This window comes from Macaca nemestrina, chromosome 7 (assembly GCF_043159975.1).
Source record: "Macaca nemestrina isolate mMacNem1 chromosome 7, mMacNem.hap1, whole genome shotgun sequence".
Taxonomy (NCBI): domain Eukaryota; kingdom Metazoa; phylum Chordata; class Mammalia; order Primates; family Cercopithecidae; genus Macaca; species Macaca nemestrina.
Window position 1 is genome coordinate 48,551,321 of NC_092131.1, and position 20,618 is coordinate 48,571,938.

The 20,618-nt window shown below is 41.8% G+C and overlaps 2 protein-coding genes across 11 annotated transcripts in view; both read left to right on the forward strand.

Annotated features, from left to right (window-relative positions):
- LOC105473638 (trans-L-3-hydroxyproline dehydratase) overlaps window positions 1-20,618 on the forward strand; it is a 75,096-nt gene that overhangs the window by 2,002 nt on the left and 52,476 nt on the right. For 7 of the 10 annotated variants that reach the window (XR_011625831.1, XR_982370.3, XR_011625830.1 and 4 more), the window contains exons 2-4: window positions 2,997-3,166; window positions 6,102-6,224; window positions 6,313-6,450. Coding sequence is in view for 7 of the 10 variants with exons in the window: in XM_011727514.3 (XP_011725816.2) it covers window positions 2,997-3,166; window positions 6,102-6,224; window positions 6,313-6,450 (431 nt within the window). In the remaining 3 variants the exon portion in view is untranslated. The other 3 variants (XM_011727516.3, XM_024790251.2, XM_071100094.1) reach the window with 2 other exon arrangements.
- On the forward strand, window positions 17,005-18,756 carry LOC105473639 (G protein-coupled receptor 135). Its single transcript, XM_011727517.2, has one exon. It carries the CDS (start codon window positions 17,034-17,036, stop codon window positions 18,531-18,533), a length of 1,500 nt encoding a protein of 499 aa, XP_011725819.2. The 5' UTR covers window positions 17,005-17,033; the 3' UTR covers window positions 18,534-18,756.

Below are 20,618 nucleotides of genomic sequence, written 5' to 3' on the forward strand. Positions count from 1 at the left end.
GTTAAGAAAACGAAATGCTATATTCTCTACTTTGAAAAATGTATACAAGGCAGACATAGAGTTCAAGGTCACTGCCCCACCTCTCCCCATCTCAGTGACCTTGTGCTAGAGTTCATACCTCAGTATCATAGTCTGTAAAATGAGGATGACAATAGTACCCACCTCGGAGGGTTGCTGAGTTCTTCTCCACCCCACCGGGCTAAAATGCAAACTCTTTTTTGTTCACAGTATTCTGGGTCCCTGGAAGAGTAGTTAGTCAATGAATATTTGTTGAATGAGTGACTAAATAAATGAAATTTGGAGAAGAATATGCTGATTGACAAATGTAAACATCTGGTCCTCTTGAGAAACCTATTCCCATTGGAAAGTAAAGTTTTGGCCTTTGAGTCCCTAATCTGTGCCAGGAACTCCCCACACATGGAATTTTCAAAACAACTCTTTTAGGAGAAATAGCAGTTACAGTTTGCACAAGACACCAAAGACACACTAAATGGCAGAACTATGGTTGGAACCCTGGCCTATCATACTGCTTGGCTCTCATCCTTAAAATTTTTTGTAGTTTAAGGAGATATGTTTCAATTTCTGGAATACTGCTTAGTGTATCACCCCTCATTCACAGATACAGCGTATTTTAAAATCTATCTTGTCCAACTAAACTCCAAGAAGGGAAAAGCCTATGTTTTATTCTTCCTTGTACTTCTTATATCTTCTACAGTAATCGGCACATAGTAGGTGCTCACTAAATCTTAAGCAAAGTAAATCAAATTGAAATTTCAGTGATATGCTTGTATAGAAGAAAAGAAAAACCCTTAGACTTTGGATTGCATTCTGGATAGAGGTTGTGTATTTTAGTAGAAAGAGTTGGGCTTTGGAGTCACCTGGTCCTGGGTTTGACCCCAAGCTCTGCCACTTATTTGGTGGGTAAGTCAGGGAATAATGTGAGGATAGTAAGTAAAACAGTACCTACCTCTCAGGGCTGTAGTAATTAAGGCGCTAATGTAATGAATTAAGGGGTTAGTATATGTAAAGACCTGCCACATAGGAAGTACTCAGGGGTGAAATAAATATCTTAATTTTTAATTTTAGTAATTTAATGATTAAAAAATGAAGTAATCACAGATAATTGATGGACAAGGGTAACTTTAAAGGAAATTTGGTTCGTTTTAAAGAAAAGGAAACCAAAACTCAGTGAGGTGTAGCACCCTACCCAACTGCCCACCCTGAGAAAACCAGACCCAAGATTCTAGAAAGGGTGGGCCAGGGAAATGATTGTAGGCTCAGGGATGACTTCTCCTGAACCAGCTTCCCAACTCCATCCTGGCCCCCTGATTGGGGGCCAATGCCCCATTCAGGTGTTACAATCAAGAGAAGAGGGCAGGCAGACTGAGCCCCGGGACCGTCACCTGGGTCTCCTGGTAAATGCTGATCTGCACCCTCACCTTAGCTCTCCACCTTCCAGCAGTCTCTCATTTCTATCTACTTCCCCATTCTCTTTTCATTAAATTTGCTTTTCTTGTTGCACCAGCATCAAGATAAAGACATTTTTGATTCAGTTTTGTTGTTACAATCCACAGCATGTTTTACTCTTTCGATGATAAACTTGCTCTGTTTTAACAAATCATGGGTTAAAAGGGCTTCTGTGGACTAGTGTGGACTGACAGCATACTGATAGCCTTCTGTGGACTGATAGCATGCTGGTATCTTTGTGTGACTTAGCATGAAAACTCAGGAACACAAGACATATTTTCTTTCCCAAAACTTAATTTCTGAAATTGAAACCCTACTCTGTCCTTTTGGTTCACTTAGCCTCATCACTCCATGTGTTGTCCCCTTTCCTGATATGTGTGAGCCAAGATTTCTTAAAAGTGCTGTGGCCTTGGAGAGGATGGCACTTCAGTCCTCAGCTTACACAGTTAATCAGCGAAGTGGAGCAGCAGCATTGGCTGTCCCACCCCACCTGGTCCATGCCCTCTGCACCACCTCCCCGTCCTCTGTTTCTTCACGTCCTGCTCCTGTGTTGCCCTGCGGAAGTTAACACAAGTCCTCTGTGCACTAAGGACCTTCAGCCTCCACTCTTCTCAAGGCAGAAAAAATGTATCTCTAGGAGAAATATTTCTACCTTCAGGACACTCCTTTGCCAACAGATGTCTTTCCCTTAGAGCTTAGGCTTCCGTAAAATAAAAACATGAAAGACAAACTTTCTCCCCTGCCATAGGCTTCCCTGAAAGACAGTGATCAACAAGCCAGCTTAAATTAGGGAAGAGGAAAAGAGGAAAATTTGAGAAGAGGGGAAATAAACATCACCCAGCCCCCTTTCTTTGGAAATACAGATTCAAGATTTCAAACTACTGACCTTCAGGTGAAACTTTGGGGATGTTGAGACTTAAAATGCTCAAATAAAAACCCTGGTGCAAGATGATGCTGTAGCGTTCAATGATTCTACAATGTCTTTTTTTCTGTGTGTTTGCCTGCAGGATACCTTAATGAGATGAAAATATGTAGATAAGTATATATAATTTATGTAGATCTTTTAAAATTTTTGTTTTGACATTACAACTGAAGAAAACCGATTTGTAAATAGGATCCAAGATCCTTACTATTTTAAACCATCTCTCATAGTACAAGTGGGGAATAGACATTTTCCTTCTTAGTGTTCACAGGGGTGCCCTTGGGTTTCCCTCTCTCGGTCTCAGTGGTGTTTCCTAGAAAAGATCCTCAGAGAAGTTAATGAATATGTCTGTATGAGTTAGGGAAAGCATGGCATTCAGTTTGTAACTTCTGCAATCATCAAGTTAAAATAGAAAATAGAATGATGCGTCTAGCTCTTATTCACTTGATGCTTACTAATTTTAAAAAATTGATTTTTACTTCATTATTTTTATGATAGGAAAAGAACATCCCTCTTGAAAGATAAACATATTAAAAATCCTTTGAATTTTGTTGCTAAAATACTTATTAACAAACACATCTTATTTCCAAACACATCTTTTTTTTAGATCTCATGGTGGATGTTCCCGGACATGGAAAGGTGGTGGTGGACATTGCATATGGCGGTGCATTTTATGCATTTGTTAGTGCTGAAAAGTTAGGACTAGACATTTGTTCTGCAAAGACCAGGGACCTTGTGGATGCAGCGAGTACGGTAACAGAGGCAGTGAAAGCTCAGGTCAGTATTACTCTGCTTTCATAACCAATGCCCTTCTCTGTGGCATGGAGGAAATATACATTATTAGGTCTATAAAGAAAATTAAATGATGTTTAAATTATTAGTAGTACTAAGAATAGGGTACTTATTAAAATCTTAGCCTCCAAAGCAAGCTTGTCCAACCCATGGCCTGCGAGCCACATGCAACCCAGAATGGCTTTGAGTGTGGCCCAAAACAAATTTCTTAAACCTTCTTAAAACATTATGAGTTTTTGCAATTTTTTGTGGCTCGTCAGCTCTCATTAGTGTTAGTGTATCTTATGTGTGGCCCAAGACAATTCTCTTCTAGTGTGGCCCAGGAAAACCAAAAGATTGGACACCCCTGCTCTAGAGCAAAACTCTCTATGAATTCTAGCTTTACCACTTGTAATGTATATAACTTTGGACAAGTTACATAACCTCCATATGCCTCAGTTTTCCTGTCTGCAAGATGGAAATTAAAAAATACCTGCTTTGTAGGGTTGTGAGAATGAAATAAGTCAATAAATGTAAAGGACTTAGAGTAGTGTCTGGCCAATAGTAAATGTTCAGTAAATGATAATATTATTTTTTTGAGACAGGGTCTTGCTCTGTCACCCAGGCTGTAGTGGAGTGGTGTGATCAAAGCTTGCTGTAACCTCAAATTCCCAGGCTCAAAATGATGCTTCTGCCTCAGCCTCCAGAGTAGCTGGGACCACAGGCATGCCCCATCACACCCAGCTAAATCTGTGTGTGAGTGTGAGTGTGTGCGTGTGTGTGTTTATATAGAGACAGGATCTCACTATGTTGCCCAGGCTGGCCTCAAACTCCTGGCGTCAAGTGATCCTCCCAACTCGGCCTCCCAAAGTGCTGGGATTATAGGTGTGAGCCATCACACCCAGCAATTACTAAATTTAATAATACATACATACTAATATAGTTTATAGTTCCTTAAATGTGTAGAAATGTATTTATAGAATTGTACAAATTTTAAATGCATGTTTGTGGTCATTCTGTAAAACTTGAATAATAAATGTAAAATATAGCATACAAAATGGATTTAAACCTTTTTCTTATTTCATAGAGAACATTAATTCCTATTATTTTTTTCCTATATTGCTAAGAAGTTACTCAAATAACTACTTAAATAACTCTAGTTTTTACTTGGGAAAGCTATTTTGATAAAATCAGTTTAGATAATAAATAATTCTAGAATATTCTTTCACTTCTAGCACAAGTGAAGCACATTTTACCTTGAAATTGGGACCTATAAATAAAGCACATGTACAGTATTTGAATGTTTAGTATGTGAGAATTTATTGGTAGTAAAAAGTAACTTGTGTAAGATAGTGTCTAATGTACTAATAATTATTATGTTCTGAAGCTTTATTTTAAAATAATTTATAACTTAAATAACAAAATGAGAATATATACTGTATCAGTATTATAAATTATTTTTCTGGTACTGCCAGTACCAATATATGCAATTATATTATGATAGTAACTTTTGAAGCTCTGAATGTACATTAATTTTCTGTTCCATTAAGCAGGACAGCTAATAGTTTGAGTTAACAACTTGGCACAAAATAATTTATCCTAATTTTTAATGAATTGAAGAGAAAAAGTCATGGATATCTTAATAAAAGGTGTAATTTTGTCCTTCTCATTTGAGTTTGAACTCAACAAGGTGGCAAGGGGTCGACTTTGAGGGAGGAAGGATTCTGAGAAAAATGAGGAGAAGTTCTATTATTGATGTATCAGACAGTACAATTAATTACTCTGTGAACTGTTGACCATTCACACTGCTGAAGCAGATTTAGGAAAAGGCCATGGGGATGGAGAGTTAAAGTTAATATAAATTCATCTTCGTTCATTCACTCTTTTAACAAACATTTACCAAAAACATACTGTATGGATGTTAGACACTATGCTAGATCCGAGAGAACAAACTCCATCTTCGAGGAGCTAGCTCCAGTGGGGGAAGCGAGCATTGTGTTGGAATGTGCTATAGCGGAGGTGGGGCATATCGCTTTTAGAGGATGGAGAACAAAGATTCAATCTGCAGGAGACTTTAACGTGGTTTCAGATGGACTCTTTGGATGTTAAGAACCCAAAGCTGTTCCATTGCTTTAAATGACATGTAACTGGAAGTAGAAAGTACTAATTATAAGGATATACAAGGGAAGTAAGATTATAGCAATCTCAGTCATACTACAAATGTTTGCAGAAATCCAGGAAAAGTTAAAGAACTAGACTTCCAAGAACAAGTAGCTTTGCACATTTGGACCTGAATCTACCATTGAGTGACTTAGTTACCCTGCCAGTGCCTGCTTCTTTGTGTGCATATCTACTGCTTTTTGATGAATCAACTGACTTCATTGGCTACAATAAATCTATTTTTCATCCAATTGTTTCTCTTACCTAATAGCTTCTGCATTCTTACAGAATGTTATGTCCTCTCACAGCCTTTGTCTCTATCATTGATATTAACTTCAGCTCTAGATACTCAGAGCCTGATTTTCCCACATTATCCTCCTTAAGCTTCTGAGAATAAGACTATGATTGCCTTAGCTCATCCTGTTGGAGAAGCCATCACCAGCCTGTGGATTGACCATCCTGGGGTCAGTGCTGCAAAGACTATGTGTATTTGGGGTGGGAGGGGTGTATAAAATAGGACTACTTTTTTTAGCAAAGGCTACATGCAGGACAGCTTCCTTAGAAGGGACTCAAAGTATGATAATAATTATAACTTCCAATAAAGTTGTTACTTCATCTAGACAACGACATAATTTCTAGCAATTAGTATACGTTGCCCGAAACGGTATTTTAAAAATGATGATTAAAAAGTTACGTCTAAAAATGACCCATCTGCATTATTTATAAAGATAAATTTGAATCAAAATATTTATTTTTTGTGTGGTTGTTTTGTTATTTGCAGTTTAAAATTAATCATCCTGATAGTGAAGACCTTGCCTTTTTATATGGAACCATATTAACAGATGGAAAAGATGCTTATACCAAGGAACCAACCACCAACATTTGTGTTTTTGCAGATGAACAGGTATTAAAACCGAATGTTTAGGGACAAACGCCAGGTAATATGGAACTAAAACATTATGAACATTCTATCTTCATTTATTCTGAAACAGGTTGACAGAAGTCCCACTGGCTCGGGAGTGACAGCCCGAATTGCCTTACAGTATCACAAAGGGCTTCTGGAACTGAACCAGACCAGAGCCTTCAAAAGCAGTACCACTGGCTCAGTATTCACAGGGAAAGCTGTGAGGGTAAGTGACACCCTTCGCTTCTTATTTATAAATGTGTCACTCATGAGACTGAAGAGGCCTGAGTTGGGTGTTTGATAAATTTCTTCAGTCAGCTTTCAGAAGAGAATTTTAAAGCAGGCCTGTAAAAACTTCTTTTCAACTAGGACATTGGTTCTCCAGTGTGGTCTTGGGACCCCAGGGGGCCCCTAAGTTCCTTTCCATGGGTTCAGAAGGTCAAAACTATGTTTACAATAATGACATTACTTGCTTTTCACTCTCATTCTCTCAAGATTGTACAGTGGAGTTCTTCAGAGGCTACGTGATGTATGATAACCCAACCAATTGAATGCAGAAGCTAGATATGAGAACCTAGTTGTCTTCTATTAAGCCAGACATGAAAGAAGTTTGCAAAAATATCAAACATTGCCAGTTTTCTCATAAATTTTTTTGTTTTGGCAAACATAGTTATTTTCACAAAAATATGGGTTTGTTATTTTTAAAATGAAGTAATGAACAGATATATCTAATTCCTAATACAGTAAATATTGATAGATAAAACTTATATAAAGAAAAACTCTTTGGGGTCCTCAAATCTTAAGGTATAAAAAGGTCCTGAGACCAAAAGGTTTAAGAACTACTAAATCAGGGTTTGGGTTTTTTTTGTTGTTAGTTTTTTGTTTTATTTTATATTAGTGTTTTATTTGATATAATAGGATGTGAAAGCCCTGAAAGGTTGTGGAACATCAAATTTTTGTAATGGAATAAAATTTTAAATGTGCTAACTGCTAAGTAATGAATCTCAGTAGTAAATGAAATCTACTACAGAATGATTGATCTACATTCAGTAAATTATTCTACTCATAAAGAGTCCTTTAACATAGCAAACAATCTACCCTAATATAGCTGTTTTTAAGATTTGGTGTTTCTCAATATTAGAGTTTCCTTAAAGATCTCTACATCATATAGCAATCTTAGACATGTGAAACCATTTATGTTGTATGCAAAAATTTGGAACACACTGTCTTCAGAATCTGAAATGGAACATAAAAATAATAACATACATTTATTGGATACTTCACTGTTCATCAGTTTTCAAGCTAAACACTTGATACATGCCATCTCATTTAATCCTCACAAGAATCCTAGAAGGTCAGTACTGTACTGTTGTTATCCTTTTAAATAGATGATAAAATGGAGAATTGGAGAAGTTAGGTAATTTGCCAGAGGTTAGTTAGTGAGTAGCAGATCCAGGTCATGAACGTGGGTCTCTCTGAACAGACCAAAGCATTACATTATATTGCTGTCAGAGCAAAAGGTCAATGAGGCTTTATATTATAGGAACTGTTATGAGAAGAATCTGGGACTGCAATGTCCCCCTAAATAGAGAGGGAGCCGAGAGACCAAAGAATGACTCAGACACGTCCAGGTTGGCAAGTCGATGCATTTATTAGAACTTCCATACAAGGCACTCCTGGGAAGCAGCTGAACAACTATGGAGACCCATCCTGCCTCCTGACTCTAAGCTGCTTTTAAGCTAATTTTCTGGCTCTTTGCCTACTGTGTATGTGTGATAGGACTGTTTTCCTTGGTATGTTCCCAGATATTCTCTGGGATATTTGGGTTCTCAGGGATACCTGCTCCTTGGCTGGGCACCATGCCCTTGGCTTACCCCCCCAGCCTTCAGGGTTCAAGCAGTGCACGTACATCCTTACATAACCTGGTGAAGGACCTGTCACACTACAGCAACTTTATAAAAAGATAAAGTATTATACCCCAACAATATTTGACATTTTACCTTTCGCTTCAGTTATTCTTCTTTTAAAAAGTAGAACATAAAAAGATATGCTGAAGTTAATGTTTCCAGTTATTTGTTTTATAGTTATTGATCATGCTTGCCAGAACGTCTTCACTTGCATCATGCTCTCTCCCTGTCTGTGTGGGCCTGTCCAGGCTCCCTGATGGTACCTTTTCAGTTTCTTCGCCTGTCCCAGCTTCCTTTCCCTGTCCTTCCATTTAGATGTTCCCATCACTTCATCCTCAGCTTCCTTCTCATCTCATCTACAGTTTGATGCTGCTGGGCAATTTCATCCACTTCCTAGGCTTTAGTTTTCAACCATCTACTGATGATGACTCCCAAACCTTTATCCCTGCCCTGCCTACCTACCCTGTATGTCTTTCAGAATATAATGCACTTAATCCCGACTGTTCATTATACTCATCTCTAAATGACTGTCCCAGAGGTGTCTCAAACTCACCTTGTTAAAAAGTTCTTCCTTCCTTCCTTTCTCAAATGTGCTCTTCCTTTCTCTCCCCATTATGGTTAATGCCATCACTAGCATCATTTCCAAGCTAGAAACTATGGTTATAATTAACTTATTGCTAGTCCTCAGTTCCCACATGCATTGGTCAAGAGGCCTATCAGTTCTACCTCCAAACTGTCTCTGTGTTAGTATATATTCTCCTTCTCCATCTTCACTGAAAACTCCCGTAGTGACTGTGGAATCATTCAGTGAATTGAGGTTATCTCTTAACATGTTTCTGGGTCTTTTGTCTCTCTCTTTTCCAGTTTGATCCCCATTTTACAGCTACAGTTATCTAAAACACAAGTCTGACCATGTCACTCTCCTTAAAAACCTTCCCTTGCCCGTAGGATTTCCTTGCCATTCCTTCACATGATAAAAGTCAAGAGTACAATTTTCAAGCCAGATACAATATGAGTGCAATATTTTGATAGTATACTCCATCTTTTTTCAGGAAGCGAAATGTGGTGATTTTAAAGCTGTTATAGTGGAAGTATCAGGACAAGCCCATTACACGGGTACAGCAAGCTTTATAGTAGAAGATGACGACCCACTGAGGGATGGATTTCTTCTCAAGTGACTTCTTCCATGATTTTAAGGGCTTTCTTTTTAAAGTAATCATTATCCATAATGATTGTTTTCTCTAAATTATGTGAAAACCAATAATCAAATTATACATATAAACTAACTTTCTTTCTAAAATACTACCCTGTGACTAAATATAAAGTCATTATACCTCATATTTGCAACTGTATTTTGGTATAAATATCACTTATGTCTAGCATACAAAATGCCAGAAATGCAGTCTTTTTCTCGTGATTAACACATCAGGTAAAATTAAAGCAGTAGTTACTTTTAAAATATTGCTCTATGGTAATTACTATTAATATCATATTTTGTTTTAAAGACTCTTTGAATAATATGTGGAATTTAACAATGAACTTTACAAGCTCATTATTTTTGTCTTCCATTTTTTTTGAGTAGAATAATGTCCTCTCTATAAGCAGCATGTAAAGGAGATGGATTATTATAAAGTACTCAACACTTAGCACAATAGCCTGGGAAGGATGGGGTTGGAGTCAGCTTCTTTGTTACAGCTGCTGCTAGGGTGTTCTCTGTGGTGCAAAGCCCAGCGTCTACACCCACAGGTAATGAAGTATCAGAGACTGATGCTAAGAAGACCAACTAGTAATCAGACTTGTGCTGTATCTTTAGGGCTTTTATAAAAGGGGTTGCTTATTGCATTATTAAAATGCAGATATACAGTAGAAATTAAGCAGTGAATCCTTACAATGGAATGAGTCTCATACTCTATCAGCTGCATGCTAGGTAGATTTAAAACATGAAATAAATGCTTACGATTGGCATTCCTTCTAGTTAATACTTATCTATGAGCCTGTTAAAAATAGCTGAAGCATTAAAATATTCTAAGATGTGATGCTCTCCGAGAATTCAGTAGACTCTTTTGTGAGATAGGTAATAGTATTTTATTTCGGAGCATCCAGAAACTGAAGTAATTAATTCATTTAACTGGCTTTATCACCCAGAGAGTCTGTATAGGCCTTATTATTAGGTCTGTGATTTAATTACCTGACCAAAAGGAAAGCTATCATGTTAATGTTTTTTATTTCTCTATTACACAAAAACAGTGAGGATGTTTTTCACTCATTCTCCACAGAATTCTGTAGTAAATAAATCACTTACCTAAAAAAAATGACATTATCACTAACTCAGTATGACCAAATAATTTTTGCAGATCAGATTTGCTATACTTAAAAAAAAATAAAAATAAAAACGGAACCGTTATTTTCCCTCTGAATCTCACAAGTCACATGAATTTGAAGGAAAATTGTTTAAAAATTACATTTTGTAGCATTTTATAATCTATCAGGTACATACTGAAGTACATTCAGAAATGCATATTATGATTCCATGGCCATCAAGGTAGGGGGTAGTTTTACTCACTGACCTTGTTTAGAATTGTCAGCACTTGGTGATATTAAAAAGACTTTTAGTTGGTTTTAGTATTGTTCTAAAATTCTCTGAAGACGGCACACCCCTTTATCAACTGCACCAGGGAAAACTACTACTCCTGCCCTAGCCATGGTATGCCACTGTTTTTATCCCATTTATCCATTTAAGGCAGATGCAAGTCGAACATGTTAAATAACTCTCCTAAGGTCATTTAGAGGCTGCAAATCTAGGAGTTCTGACTCCAAGTCTAGTATTTTCCTACAACACTTCCTCCAATTCTAAGATAGGATGGCCATAACTTGGTCTAGGACATAGTACTGTAATAATAAGAATGTTATATTTCTTGAACATTAAACAATATCTATTACCTAAGTCTTCCTAAATTTCAATCCAAACCAGAGCTGAACCCTTGCAATAGTGTTCATTCCTGCTGTACTTCACCCTGGTTCCCTTGAAGTAAAAAACATTAGGGAAATCAACTCCTCCTCCTCTGACCTCCACATGTCTAGTCAGTCACAAAGCCCTGTTGATTCTGCCTTCTTAATACTGCTCACATCTATCCCTTCCCATCTCAGTGAGGGTGTTACCTCATCAATTAACATCTTTCAGGTGTCTCCAATCTCCTGCCCTCCCCCCCCCCACTTGTTCCTTCCCCTAAGTATTTAAATGTGCTGATTGTAAACAAAATGAAACAAACATCCCTGTCCCTCCTTCCCTCTGTAGATGGCTGTCACTGCTAACTCCTTCCCTTGGTATTTAAGCTTCTAGATTCCTTACTGTCTCCTCAATGGGTACATTTTCTCACCTTCCATTTTGCTGTTCAACTATTGCAATCTGGCTTCTACCTCATTACTCATTAGAAACTTTACCTAATTGCCAGGTCTAATGGTTTGTGCAATCCATGGTGGCCCCCACTGCTTGCTCCCTGTAGGCAGGTGTGGTCCATTTTAGAACAGGCAACTCTAGTCCTTTGGTGCTGAGCTCACCCACAGAAGCACTCAGTTAGGCTTATGAGGTTGGTACCCAGTCCCCTTAGTGCCCACCAAAGTGTTGCAATTGTATGGGCCCAGGCCCATCTCCTCTTCATCATGAACTCACAATGCGCTTTGCTCCAAGTCCTCCAGACTCAATAAGAGTTAGGTCACCCTTCTCTTCAATCCTGAAAGCCACAAATTCCGTATCCCTCTTTAGGACACTGTTCTTCATACTTCAATGTGCATGTGCATCACCTGGGAATCTTAGAGTCTCATTCATCAGACACAGGGTGGGCATTTCTAACAAGCTCTCAGGCGATGCTAATGTTGCTGGTTGGAGTACTGTGAGTAGCCAACTTTTGGACGAGCCTATCTTAATTACCTGTTTGGGTAATCCTAGCTGGCAACTTCTCCTCTAAGCTCTGAAACAGATGAAAAGCCTGTTAGCTCTCCACCTGGAGGTAAAGGATAGCACTGACCAGACGATCACAAATATGTTCCTCATAAGAGGCTGGGAAAATTGCCTTACCTTCTTTTCTGAAAATCAAAAACATAAAACAGCTGATTTATCAATAGACCAATGTGCCTCATTAACTATATCATTTACCTGCCTAGCTTTGCTTTCTTTATCTGCTTCTTAACTTTTAGTACTCCCTAGCATTCCATCCATGGTGCTTTTCTTTCTTCCCTGACTACTCTGTCCTTAAATTGTCACACTCATTCCCATGGTTTTCCCTCTTGTAGAGAGACTAACCACATCCGCATCCCTAATTGCTGAGGTCTAAGACCATACTGTAGATTCAGTACTTAGGGGACAACCAAGATCATTTTCCCCCTAGATTGTGGCCCTTTTCCCATATTCCCTAACTTGATTAATGGCACCGCCATCCACCAAGCTAGGGACTTGGGATTGACCCTTGGCTCCTATTCACAATCTTTGTCCTCTTTGTTGATGCTCCTGAGGTGGACAGCTGTGGGTTTCTCCGGCCATCATGCCTTTCCCCTTCTTTTACCTCCCCCCCCCTTTTTTTTTTTGAGTTGGAGTCTCACTTTGTCGCCAGGGTGGGAGTGCAGTGGCACAATCTCGGCTCACTGCAACCTCCGCTTCCCGGGTTCAAGTGATTCTCCTTCCTCAGCCTCCTGAGTAGCTGGGATTACAGGTGCCTGCCACTACGTCCAGCTAATGCTTTTGTATTTTTAGTAGAGACGTGGTTTTACCATGTTGCCCAGCTGGTCTTGAACTCCTGGCCTTGTGATTCGCCCACTTTGGCCTCCCAAAGTGCTGGGATTACAGGTGTGAGCCACCATGCCTGGCCTCCACTTCTTTTATCAACAACATTCTCCTTTTTCTTTGGGAAACTACCTGCATGTAGTCTTGCTAGGACTGCCAGGAAACTGGTACACCAGTCAGACTTTCTCCCCCAGACCTGAGATCTTTAGAAATGACATAAGGTCTGAAAACTGAAGCTGATATATTCCAGTGGTGGCCTAAAGAGATCACTCCCATCAGTTTCTGCTCTTCCTACCCACAGGACTGCTCTGACTTTTCTTCTTGGAGCTGCTGTTAGACTGTCCTTTTGTAAATGGAACCTCCTCTGTCCTTTCAGTGAATTCCTATATTGCTTATGTGAACCAGTGTCCTCACTGTGTTACTTACACCCAGAGAATCCTAATCCATATACTACCTGCCCTAATCTGTACATAACACCTCCTTCTTCACTGCAAAGGTCCACTTCAGACTCTCATTTTTCACCTGGACTATTACAATGCCTCTCCTTAAGTGGTCTCCCAAATTCCAGATTCTCCTCTTACAGTTACTCAAAAAATATTTTTTTGTATGTTGGCATTTGTATAGCAGTTTGTTAGAGTGCTAAGTGCTGGGGATCTCATAAAATAAACAGGCAAGGTTTAGGTCCTCGTATAGTATACAGTGGGAAGGCAGGTAATACTTAGATAATCACACAAAAACGTATAGACCATGGTTATGTACTACAATGGAAAATACAGAGTGCTGTGAAACTAACAGGGGAACTTGGCCCAATACATGGGGAGAGGAGGGTATCAGTCAAGGGAGGCTTCCTCCATGGACTAACCTTAATGCGAAGATGGGGATGCTAGGGAAGGGAGGAGGAAGATGGGAGCTTTCCAGGCAGAGGGGATAGCAAGTGCAAACGCCCTAAGATGGAAGGTTTAAGGAAGTCATAAAAGCCGAGTGTGGCAGGAACACAGCAAAAAAGAAGGAAAGTGGTACCGAATGAGACTAGAGAGGAAGCAGGGGTCAAATCATGCAGTGCCTCACAGGAAATATTAAGGATTGGGGTCCTTATTCTAAAATAAATGGGGAAAGCCAATAGGATTTTTTTTTTTTAAGAGACATGGTCTCACTATGTTGCCCAGGCTGGCCTCTAACTGCTGGGCTCAAATGATCCTCCCTCCTCAGCTTCCTAAGTACCTGGGACTACAGGCACACGCCACTACACTGGCCTGATTAGAGGAGTTTAAATAGGTAAGTGGCATGAAGAATTTTTTTAAGAGCGTTATGCCTATCTGCCTACAATGTAGGGACTGGATGTGGGAAGACCAGTTAGGAAACAGTGACAACAGTAGTCCAAAGAGAGGATGAGAGCCAAGATTCAGGATGGAGGAGGTGAATGGATGCAAAGATAGTCTGAAACTAAAATCCATAGGTCTTGGTTGATGAATTGGATGTGGACTGGTGGTAAGGAGGAGGGATTTATCAAGGAAAACTCTTAAGTTTTTGGCTTAAAGGCTAGAAGGATGGTTCTACCATATTCTGAGATACAGAGTATTAAGGACCAAGTTTTTCAGGGGAAGTAGGAAGAGGATCATGCACCCATTTGATACACCACTGGCACATGATGCCAAGTAGCATGGCATGTAGGTTGGGGCCGCAGACATAATTTGAGTAATGAATATATAGATAATCTTTCAAGTCCCAGATGTGAGTGAGATGGGGCTGAGGGGGGAGTCCAGAGGAGCCGAGAACAGGGCTTTGATGAACTCCAGCATGTAAAGGCAGGTGGAAGATGATGAAATGGCAGAGGAGAGGACACTGAGAAAGATGAGGAAGGAAGGAACCAGGAGAGTGCAGTCCTTCTGGTACTTCTGAACCTTGCACTTGCTCACAGCCCTCCCTTGTGGTATAGCCCCTCCTCCCCTGATGAAGTTTAGTCTCCAGAGCATGGCCTACAAGGCCCATCATAAGGCGGCCCCAATACACTTTGATCATTTATTTCCTTCTTCACTCCCCATCTCCAATATCCTAGAATTCAGACACTGATCATTTCAACACTAACCTCAAGACTTTGCACATGCATCAAATGTTCTTCCCCTTTCTTCTTTTTTTAAAAAGTCTAATGTCACCTCTTGTACAAAGTCTTCGTCAGGAAGAGTTAGTTACCTCCAAATAATTTCACTCACATATTTTTAAGACAATATTTAGCACACTGTAATATACTGTGTTGGCCTGTGACTTAAGCTTATTTTGGGCTGGGTTTCCTATCTTATTTGTTGTTTTCTAAAACTAAGCACAACCTTAGAAGATTGTGTTTGCTAAATAATGTATGATAATTATATTTTTGTCTTGATTGACAAAATTAAGATGAAATCAGTCTAGATTAAGCTGGGGTTGACAGATCCCAAGAGGACATTTGGCAATATCTGAAGACATTTTTAGTTGTCACAGCTGGGAGAGGTGCTACTGGCATCTCGTAGGTAGGGGCTAGGGATGCTGCTGAACATCCTACAGTGTATAGATGGCCCCTGCAATAAAGAATTATCTGGCCCAAAAAGTCCATGACGCTGAGGCTGAGAAACCCAGTTTTGGTTTGCCACCTTAAATGTTCTTCTATTTATACTGTAAATTTCCTGTAGGATATTTTTTCTGAATGAAGTAAGCACTCCCAATACTAACACCATTGATGCTAAGACCTACAAATGTACTAGTCATTCTTCAGAGCAGTGTTTCTCAAATTTGTGCATCAGAATCACTGGGAGGGCTTGTTAAAACATAGGTGCCTGGGCCCCACCACAGGAGTTTCAGTAGATCAGGGGTATCCTATGCACTGTAGGCCTGATAATATGTATCTCTCAAGGTTTCCAGGGGATGTTGATGCTGCTGGTCCAATGTCCATACTCTGAACCACTGCTTTAGAGAAGAGCCCGGGGTTAGTTAACCTGAAGGTTTATCACATTTTTCCCCATTATGGGCCATGCCCAGAAACTTGAGATGCAACTTCCCTGGGTAGCCCTGCCTTTCTTTTCCCTGTATCTCCCAGCCAGATACCTGGAGCTGCATCTGTGATGACTGCCAGGCTGGCAGCATCTTAGACTCAAAACACACCCCATTCCTGAGAACAGATGAAGGCTGCTAGCAAGGCAAGGCACCAATCCCTTTCCCTCTATTTATCAGCCAGTAGGGGCCTGAGGTCCAGGCCCATGGAAATGAAGTAACATCTAAAGAAGATGCATATCCTAGCTCCTCAGAGCACCTGTATCAGAATCACCTAGAGGGTTTAGAGTCATGGGCCCATCCTCAGTAATTCTGTCAGCCAGGGAATCTGCATTTTATGAAGCTCTTGACATCAGTGGTTCTCAAAGTGTGGTCCTGGAACCAGCATCATCATCATCATCGGCGAGCCCGTTAGAGATACAAATTCTTGGGCACTTCCCCAGACTCATCCAAAACACTGGGGTTGAGACCTTGTCACTTGTATTTTAACACACCCTCTATGTGAATTTTCTGTTAGCTCAAGTTTGAGAATTATTGGTTTAAATTAGTCGACTTCTCAAGTTGAAGATGTCTGGATGTAGACTTCTGGATTTTTCTTTCACTTCACGTTCTAGATTCCTTTCCTACCTGTATATACCAAAAGCACCCACAGGAAGCAAAGCACCCCCCACCCGCTCCCCAAAAGGCCTGCCTGTAGAACATTTGTACCCTACAAAAGAGAGCAAGAGTGAACTTTCGCTGAATGTGGTCATTGGTTTGCATGCCACTCGCGCTTTATCTGGCCGGACAGTGGTCCCTGAGGAGGTAGACCTGGCACTCTCGGAAACGCGAAGCCCCCGGCGGGAGGGGCAGTGTCATGGGCCGGCTTTGCAGCCGGTACTGGGTTGGCGTCCCGCCCCGCGCTCCTGCGTAAACACGCGGTTCCCTCGGCAACGCTCTGAACCCACGTCAAAGGCTCCGCCGGGTCCCCAGAGACCGCCACCCCTCCGGCCGAGCCCAGCTCCCCGCAGCGGCCGCTAGCCCCCGGCCCTGAACCACCCCTCCGACCTAGAGGCCGCCGCCCCCGCTGCGGGATGACCAGATCCGCGGCCGCCACTGGGCCCCATGGAGGTGCCGCCGCCGCCACCGGCCCGCTCACCATTGAGCATGGCCTTACTGGGCAGCCCGCACCCCGGCGCCCCCTCCGCGGCCGGCCCGCCTGGCGGGACTTCCTCCGCGGCCACGGCAGCCGTGGTCTCCTTCAGCACCGTGGCGACCGCGGCGGCCGCGGCGCTGGGGAACCTGAGCGACGCAAGCGGAGGCGGCACAGCTGCCGCTGCCGGTGGCGGCGGCCTTCGCGGGTCCGGGGCAGCGCGGGAGGCGGGGGCGGCGGTGAGGCAGCTCCTGAGCTCGGAGGCGGCGCCGCTGCTGTCGCACGGAGCTGCGGTGGCGGCCCAGGCGCTCGTCCTCTTGCTCATCTTCCTGCTGTCTAGCCTGGGCAACTGCGCGGTGATGGGGGTGATCGTGAAGCACCGGCAGCTCCGCACCGTCACCAACGCCTTCATCCTGTCGCTGTCCCTATCGGATCTGCTCACGGCGCTGCTCTGCCTGCCCGCCGCCTTCCTGGACCTCTTCACGCCGCCCGGAGGCTCGGCGCCTGCCGCCGCCGCGGGGCCCTGGCGCGGCTTCTGCGCCGCCAGCCGCTTCTTCAGCTCGTGCTTCGGCATCGTGTCCACGCTCAGCGTGGCGCTCATCTCGTTGGACCGCTACTGCGCCATCGTGCGGCCGCCGCGGGAGAAGATCGGCCGCCACCGCGCTCTGCAGCTGCTGGCGGGCGCCTGGCTGGCGGCCCTGGGCTTCTCCTTGCCCTGGGAGCTGCTTGGGGCGCCCCGGGAACTCGCGGCGGCGCAGAGCTTCCACAGCTGCCTCTACCGGACCTCTCCGGATCCCGCGCAGCTGGGCGCGGCCTTCAGCGTGGGGCTGGTGGTGGCTTGCTATCTGCTGCCCTTCCTGCTCATGTGCTTCTGCCACTACCACATCTGCAAGACCGTGCGCCTGTCGGACGTGCGCGTGCGGCCCGTGAACACCTACGCGCGCGTGCTGCGCTTCTTCAGTGAGGTGCGCACGGCCACCACCGTGCTCATCATGATCGTCTTAGTCATCTGCTGCTGGGGGCCCTACTGCTTCCTGGTGCTGCTGGCAGCCGCCCGGCAGGCCCAGACAGGGCAGGCCCCCTCGCTCCTCAACGTGGTGGCGGTCTGGCTGACCTGGGCCAATGGGGCCATCAACCCTGTCATCTACGCCATCCGCAATCCCAACATTTCGATGCTCCTAGGGCGCAACCGCGAGGAGGGCTACCGGACTAGGAATGTGGACGCTTTCCTGCCTAGCCAGGGTCCGGGTCTGCAAGCCAGAAGCCGCAATCGCCTTCGAAACCGCTATGCCAACCGGCTGGGGGCCTGCAGCAGGCTGTCCTCTTCCAACCCGGCCAGTGGAGTGGGAGGGGACATGGCCATGTGGGCCCGCAAAAATCCGGTTGTACTTTTCTGCCGAGAGGGTCCACCAGAGCCTGTGACGGCAGCGACCAAACAGCCTAAATCTGAAACTGGGGATACTAGCCTCTAAGACGGTTGGGATGGCCAGCTTATGAAGGCAAATTTCCACTCGCATTATTTAATGATGGAAGATTCTGGGGGAGAGTCGTGGATTTCATAAAACCAAACATTTAAAGCTGGAGACGGGGGAGGCTTACCACTTTCCCCAAACAACATAAAAAACAATGTCCCTTCTTCAAAAGTGCCAAAAGGAATGTAAAATGCAAAAATTAAAACAATCTTAAACCACATAACCAAGCATTGTGAACTGTAAGTGCCAAAAATGACAAAAATAACATTCACTATAACTGAAAAGCTCATATTACAGGACAACACTGTGAAACAAACAAAACATTGAATGCAGCTAGTATTGTTCAACTACATAGAATTTCAGGAATGAATGGAGACCCTCAGAGCTGCTTGAAAGCCCCTCTAAATCGCTAGCATCCAACAAAACTGTAGTTTCTAGAGCTTGCACCCCTGACATGCCTTGGGTGGTTAGAGTGCTAGTGGAAAAGTCTTATCCTTACACACATTGGTGCACTTCCTCACCCCACCCCCAATAACCTTTGTGGAAAATTGTTAATTCATTTAACCCATTTAAAATCATTTTAGGATTTTGAAAAAGTGGTTATTATTAGATAAAATTCAACCATCTGAAGGACAAGTAGAAGTATGAGCATAAATGTGTTTTAAAAATGTTTTCCAAGATTATATGTAAAAATTAACATTCCTTCCACCCGCATCATCTCTCCAAAATGATCTTCCTTGGAAAACTTTGAAGCTTTATCCTTACTCTAACATGCTACTTTTATTTCCGATAAATTTTGGGATGCTGCTCAGAAGTCTTTTGAGGTAAATTTGATTTTTGGATATAGCCAAAAATGTAATTTGAAGTCAAGTTGATTGAATAAGGTGAGTCATGCCACTTCATTTAAATTATTATTATTTTTTTAAATGAGACCTCTATAAAGCCACAAGGTTGGGTTTCCTATGTGGCTTTTAGTTAACTGAAAATGATTCCAAAGAGAAATTCTGTAACTATTTTGAGAAGCAGCCTCTTGGAATTAGCATAGACTTTTCCAAGAAGATCATACTATTCTACATTTAGAAATTTGGTGTATTTTGTGTTTTTTAAAATAGCTGATGGTTGCTTTATAGCTATGACTTGTCGAAGATAATGTAGTATTAAAGGGAGAATAGGTGTGGGACTCTATGTAACAGGGTATTAAAAACACAGGCATAAAGTTGGAGAAGAACTTCAAGCAAACTGAAAATATCTTTAGAAATATGCAAATCAAAGATGCTTTTTAAATTTCTATCCTAGCAAAAAAGATGGTTTTACAATAATTCAAAAACATAATTCAGGATTTGTGTAGGTGAACTTTCTAATGTTAAATACAACTATACACAGGATCATTTACTCAGAATTTTAAAAAATGTTATTTTTCCCTCTTTCTTTCCCTCCATCCTGCCCCTCTTTTCTTCAATATTTCATAGCCTTAATTGAACAAGTTATTTACAGTAGATGTGAAAAGACATTAGCTGTCATATGAAGATTTCAATGTGAAATAGCCAGCATTTTCTTCCTGTAAAGTATTTAAATATGTTTTTAAGTATTTCTTTGTTTGACAGGTGGGTGCATGTCATTATTTTGTAATCAAAGGTGGAAATATATGATTCATGTCAGAGCTAAAGATGTTTTAATTTTTTCTGCTTCTCAGTGTATCATCACAAATCAGAAGTTTGTAAATTGTGTATATTTTGCTACACTCGATGTAGTACAAAGTAGATGAGATAATCTCTCCCCTCTAGCCCTTATTTTATAAAGCATATACAGACTTCATGCAGCTGTACTAACAAAAACAGGTATCTGTAGTATTTGCCTGTTAAAGGCAAAAAATTGTGTATTTTTTGGCACCGAGTCACTTTTGGGATTTAGAGAGAAATGATCAAGTCTTCCAATTATAAAAGATATCATAGAATAGGAAGTACAGTTGTGAATAAAGGGCAGAGAGAGATCTTAGAGTAAGGAGGTGAACGTGTTGCAAATTAGTGTGTTGCCTGGGAAGAAGAATTGAAGGAAGGCATTGAAAAATAAACGTGATATAGAAAA